This window comes from Paramacrobiotus metropolitanus, unplaced genomic scaffold (genome assembly GCF_019649055.1).
Source record: "Paramacrobiotus metropolitanus isolate TYO unplaced genomic scaffold, Prichtersi_v1.0 Parri_scaffold0000017, whole genome shotgun sequence".
Lineage (NCBI taxonomy): Eukaryota > Metazoa > Tardigrada > Eutardigrada > Parachela > Macrobiotidae > Paramacrobiotus > Paramacrobiotus metropolitanus.
In genome coordinates this window covers 971,451-977,804 of record NW_026570237.1, presented here as the reverse complement: position 1 = coordinate 977,804, position 6,354 = coordinate 971,451, and the positions used below count along the sequence as shown (strand labels likewise).

The window sequence follows — 6,354 nt, the reverse complement described above, 5'->3', positions numbered from 1 at the left end:
CGCGGAATCAGTTCTGTTCTGGTTGCCGTATATAGATCACATTGATCTATCATTAGACGGGGTTCGATTCCCCCATCGGTGCCTTTTTCAGCCGTTTCTCGGTTTCCCTCGGATTGCGCCCTGCTTAGACCCGTAACCGGAATGGCATTGCAAAGCGTTGGCCGATTACACCACCCGAGACAAAACCAAACACAGCCGATTGTAGAGCACACCGATCCGGAATTACAATCGTTTCCCATTGTAAATCTGCCCAATGGTAAGCCTTTTCGCTCAGTAAGTCTACAAAACACTGGGAAAGGTTATTGTAGGTCCTTCAATGGTTTTACGCTCTGAGACGACAGCAGAAAAATCCAGCCGCGAAAATCAGATTCTCTGCCTGTCTCACTTGAACGATAAACTCGAGCAAGAGCTGCGTTATGTCAAGGCTAAACTGCGGAAAAAATGTAGCCGGATTCGATCGTTTCGTCGCCGCTCTAACACGGTCCCATATCCAGTCAAAGCATGCGGGAATGCTGATGTCCCGGGCGTCGTTCTCCCTTCGACCGTTTATCCGGATCCGGTTTTAGCCCGTACCGGTTCTCGTTTACGAAAGGCGCGTGCAACAACTTACAAGTTACGATGTCAACTGAAGCGCTTACGAAAACGCCATTGTACGCTACAACAACGCTATGCTGGCGGGGATGGAAATGTCGACAGATTAGAGCGGGATTTTGCAAAACTGTCGCAAGACTCTGCCGGAACAGTACAGCTCGCTTTTATATTTGGATTGCGAGCAGCAGTTGACAGTTGTCGGGAATTGCAGGAAAAGACTGCTGTATCACGGTGTGTTCACGGCGGGATTGTGAGCCGCTATCTCGAATTTGTAAGCCCGAAGTTAAGAGATCACAGCTAGTGAGCTACAAAACGGAAATAAAGCGGAATTGGCTGTTGTTGCAGATTGCGACGATTGCGGAACATTTCTGGAGGGGCCGTGCTTGCAGCATGCTAAATCAGGCGCTGATAAACCCGTCATTCCCTACGCTGTCGCCAGCCTCCCGGACGTTCTCTATCTGGACTGCCCGGATTTGTCATGGTCGCCTTCGTCACACAGTGGTAAAATCCCATCATGCACTTATTTATCGACCTTGCCGTATTGTTAATATGATTGTTTTAAATCATGCTTCATACGAGCACGTTTCGTCTATCTGATTTTATTTTCGCCACAAAAATTTCTGGGAATTATCAAATGTGCAACATACTGTAACAACCTGGTATCACCAGCAGTTGTAAGTTTCTTATACAAAAAATTTCATGAAAAATTTGGAAGTGGATATGAATAGCATGCTCCTATCAACAGCATATTAAATTATTAATTGCCAGTATTACTGATTGCACGAATCAGTACTCAAAAGTCAAAATCAGTACTCAGGAATAATAATTCTCGTTTGAAATTGTTACTAACTGTAGTCATCCGCTACGCCGAAACTGAGGTGAATTTTATGTACTTGAAGTATAGTTTTTGCCCATTGCGAGTTAGTGACTCGCAAAAAGTTTCAGAGCTTGTCAGCCACGAGTCGCTGTCGCTTTGTATTTGCAGGCGTGTCATTCGAGTCATTATATGTTTAGAAAGAGCCGTGTTCGCCCGGTCCTCTCTTTCCTCCAACACGATATTCGGCCCGTTAGTGGGATCCGTTTCCGACACAAAACCAGCGCAGTTCGACTTTGTATGTGGAAGTGCCGGGAAAAGTTCGATGCGCTATTTCCAGCTGGACAGCAACGACACGTCCAATTGGATGAAGTTCGTTAGGTTTGCAGTGACCCCGGAAGAACAGAATGTGGTCGTTTACGAGGTACAGCTCCGGAAAAATCTCGGGCATACCGTTATAACTCTGGCTGAATTTGAACTGATTTTGTCCCTCAATTTTTTCCCTTAACTGTGACTATCATAAGATTTTTTTGTAAATGAACAACGTGATTTTACATAACTGATTAGAGGGATTTGAGTTCCGATTGCTGTAGAATTTTTGTTTGATTTCCTTCTTTTATACATTTCGTTTTGGATCATCTAGCAATTTGATCGTAAACGATGTAGATTTTGTTATTTAGGCCGAAAGAAATGATCAGTCAGCCGACTGCAGTAGCAGCGTAATCTTAGTCACAACGCGAGCAATTGCTGAACATGGGGAATTGAAGATAGGTTATTCGGTTGATTATGCCAGAATTATCGACAATCTCAGTCAGGAAAGGAGTTATGAAAAGACAGGTAAGCCAGGGGCGTATACTGGTTTATTTCGAAATGAAAGGCTAAGTTTTGCTGTTGACTTTGCGGCAGGGCTTCCGATATTGTAAATTTCTGTTTGTAGAGAAACGTGCTGCAGGATCCGTGTCACAGATGCGTTCTGTGTCGCCCACAAAACGATTGCGTCGAAGGCCGTCAAACCACGATTCAGTCAGTTCTCCCGATGGTGCAGTGCAGCACACGCCGACAACCGTTCTTCCAGCTTATCCCGAATTCCCCCCGAGCCTCCGGTTGCCATCGCTACCGATCGTTATTATCGGGAGAATTGTGGGGCGCCGAGCGATGATTCCAACGAATCCGATGCAGGTCACGGTTAAAAAGAATAATTTCGTTGGCTTTTTTAATGTCCCCATCGGTGTTGTACTTATTTTTCTTCTATACTTCTATCAAATCTAGTTGAATTGATTGCTAATTAATTGGATGGGTAGTGATTGCATAATGAGCCGGTTTAAATTTCTTTTCGCAGAAGAGAACGCAGGAAAGCTGACGCGCGGCAAACACGGCAACGCTAAAAACTGTACCAGAATGCCGATGCCCATCGAAAAGGACATTCCGGGGAATTCGGTACCTGTCTCTTTTGGTGACCTCCCTCCTCCCCTTCCGGTGCTCTCTAAGAGCAGTGATTCTGTCTGTGAAAAGTGCGGAAAATCTTTCAGAACGAAAGCGAACCTGAAGTCGCACTGTGCGAGTTCCGTGCATAGTCAGATAGCTTCTGTCCCGTGTCGCAAATGCACCAAATTGGTCAACCCTAAACGAATGAAGACGCATGTTTGTACAAAAAAATGAACAGCTGAAGTTGCAAGCGAAAAATCAAAACTGATTATTGATAGTACGTGCAGTGTACGGTGTCATGATCTGTTGTGTCGCAATGTACGTAGTCACTGAGCAAAAATATAGCAACAACTGGTTAAAAAGAAACTTTAACAGCACGGCGAAATCATTACGAAGCTTCGTATCTGTACTTTATAAATTTGATGTGTTGCATACCACCTGCTTTCACTTCCATAACCACATAATGAAAATAACATGGATAACATTGATTGTATTTAAACACATAGTAAAATACATCAAAGTTGTTCGCTTTATTAGATGTCTTCTGGTCTACCTTTGTTTATTAAACATATTGTCTGTTTGTTTGAGTCACACAACCAATGCGAATGCGGGCATGCAGTTGTAGAAGCCTGTCATGAAGACAGTTCCAAGAAATCTAGGCAAAACCTAACACACTTCCTGTTTACAAGAGCACAGACAATAGTCGGCAGCGGGCACTTGGATGACACTTGTTAATATGCGGAAAGCAGTGGATGTCCGATTGTCGTAATATTCCGCTATCTCGAAACCATGCCTCGTAAATCTTCTCCCGGAAATGACTGGTAATCTAGTCCGGAAGTGCTGATTATTCAGTTGGTTACCGACTTCACACATAGAGACAACAGATGCAGGATAAATTAGCTAGGGTAGGAAGGAATAAACGAATGCAGCTGTCAGCTGATATTTTGTATATATAATGCGTAATTAACATTAAATCTTCTGTTTATTGCGAATACTTCTGCAAACCATATGGTTGCCATAATTTCGACGGTTTCCGTTGTTACTTTTGAAGAACTGTTGAAAAGCACCGTGTAGGTATTTCCGGACGATATTCGAAACGGCAACACTACCTATCGAAAAATGAAGGCAACACTACTCTGGTGGAAGTGGATTCTTTTGTGCATTTTCGCCGTGGCACTGGTTCCAAGCCTGAGCAATGGGCAATCGGTATGGGAGTTGTGCATGGGTAAGTGGGCGGCACTGTCAGTTTCCTTATTTTCATACGATCCGTTTAGTGCTAATTCATTTTTCCATTGACATAGTTTGGTGCTCCCAAATCATGTGTGATGACGGGAAGCCGGCGACCTGCGAACCCCCGTCACCAGACTGTCGGTGCCGTTAAGCGTTGATGTCAAAGAAAACCCTTATGGACAACCGTGTCGTATGATTGGTCACCTACTCTGCGTAACTGTATATATTTATATGCTACGAGCACTGCGTGATTTCTTTCGGTATGTCTTAGTGAACCGACGCTTATTAACGTCGCTCACCTAATAACGTGTGTCGTACTGTATTTCGCGACTCGTGTTTGCCGAAACATTCGTGTTTTCTGTACTTGCTTGGGAAATTGATCGACCGCCGTCCGAGGGTAGAAAAAGCCGCAAAACAAATTAAATAACCAATATCACCAATATCCTCGTAAAAGGAATTTTGTGTTGCAGCTGCAAAGTTGCAGCGCTATCGCTTGCGCAAGTCACATAACAAAATACTCGTAGATTACAGATGCTGGTTCATAATTATGCAGATGTCTATTTATCTGACTTTACTTTTTTAAGCAATAAACGATGCTGCGTGTTACGATTTGCGAATAAAAGGGTTTGGCAGTTTCATCGGCAGTTTTGTCCACAGCAGATGCAACAGATCTTGATAAAATAAATGCTTGATTTACTGAAAAATTATCTTCCGCCGTTTATTTGGTACTGCCATCAGTGTCGCTTGCATCGCTCAAGGAATAACTGATATCAATTTCCGGATCCGTGGAGCGCGCAGCTGAGCGGCGCAACTGTATAGGCCGGGCTGCTGCGACTTCCGGTTTGCACGTCTGTTTCCGCATGAGGAACTTGGTGCAGGACGTGTTGCGTATATCCCACTAAGAAATTCGCAATACATGAGCATTGCGGTAGACAGTTAGCCGAGAACTCGTAGTGATGAAGTAATTATACAGAGGATCATGAGGATGTACTCCATCATACAGTCAATTATAATAATATACAAATATCGAAAAACCTCTACAATCACCGGCTCAGATCTACGTATTTAATTTTGCCAAATCGAGAACATTACATGCCTAAAACGACTCACCTGGTCTATTACAACGTTCTCCAATCCCGAATCTTCGTCATCAAAGACGTAGCAGCTGAGGGCCGTGACCTTTGCGTCCACAACGTCGTTCTCGGGATTCTGATCCGAGCTAAAACGAATAAAGCGATTTTAGCAAAAAAAGAAACACACAAAGTCACCGTTTAACGGAATTGAAAGACGGCCTTGATTAATTGGCTATACCAACCAGTTGGGCTCCTAGCGTTTTAAATGAATTTTTCAGCAGCCACCTGGATTGCACTTGTTTTTACCTTCGTGAATTAGGCAAGTTCTGCTTCTTTTTTGATTTAGTTTGGTGATTTATCATTACCATTTACCGGAATATACATATTGTAAACCTATTGTTAGAATTTTAGTTCCGTGTCAAAACGATCTTAAGCTTTATGCGCCTTTTTCTGCCAAATTTGAAAAGATCGGTTCTTAGTGTAACCTTTTGTTCACCTTGCATTCAAACTTTTCGGAATCTTATTTCGCCCACAACTTTCCAAATGGATGTTACGCGCACAAATGGTTTTCACACCAACGTATGCAAATCATTTTGGCGTCAGAATGCCACAAAACGATGCAAAAAAGTGTTTGGGAGTGCGCGATAGTGGAAGTTTTCGTGTATGTACCCAAACTTGGCAACATGTAGCGGGCCACTTCCCTTAACTTACGTGAGACATAGCTCCAAGGTGACTTGTTTGGCATCCTTGTCACATGTGACGAGCTTCCTTGTCACATTGACATTCCAGTTCGTTTCGCGTCTAACACTGTGCCTCTTTCGTTCCGATCCCAGCGGCGTGTCTGTAGTCGCGGTTATTGCACCCACATTGCGGTCTCTATTGTACCGACAAGCCACAATCGCTCGGCACCTGCCTGGTCCCGCCGTACTCAGCGCCACCGTACTGGCCGGCAACGGCACACTGAGGAACTGTGGTGCAATCTGGTCGGGATCTACACGGACCGTCTGTGTCTGGCCGCTCTCAAAGGTCACCTGCATCTGGCACGGTTTGCTCTCGTGGACGAAATCCAGAGCGACTTCGCTTATGGCAAACAACGATATAATATCATTCTGCAACGGAAACACAACACACTGAACATAAACAGCCGGTTTTAATAAAGGTCAGTTAATTCTGGGCGCCCTGAAACTTGTGACCGAAACTTGCAAATACGAGCTTTTTGAG

General features: G+C 44.1%; 1 protein-coding gene and 1 long non-coding RNA gene across 2 annotated transcripts; both read left to right on the top strand.

The window, feature by feature from the left end:
- Positions 1-708: 708 nt before the first annotated feature.
- Positions 709-3,063, top strand: LOC129585611 (uncharacterized). Its single transcript, XM_055478361.1, has 6 exons — positions 709-822; positions 937-1,092; positions 1,606-1,829; positions 2,086-2,242; positions 2,343-2,584; positions 2,745-3,063. The coding sequence occupies exons 3-6, from the start codon at positions 1,731-1,733 to the stop codon at positions 2,763-2,765; spliced, it is 519 nt and encodes a 172-aa protein (XP_055334336.1). The 5' UTR covers positions 709-822; positions 937-1,092; positions 1,606-1,730; the 3' UTR covers positions 2,766-3,063.
- Positions 3,064-3,714: 651 nt separating this feature from the next.
- On the top strand, positions 3,715-4,500 carry LOC129585521 (uncharacterized). Its single transcript, XR_008690038.1, has 2 exons — positions 3,715-4,055; positions 4,132-4,500. It is a non-coding gene; the product is annotated as an uncharacterized LOC129585521 (long non-coding RNA).
- The last annotated feature ends 1,854 nt before the right edge of the window (positions 4,501-6,354 follow it).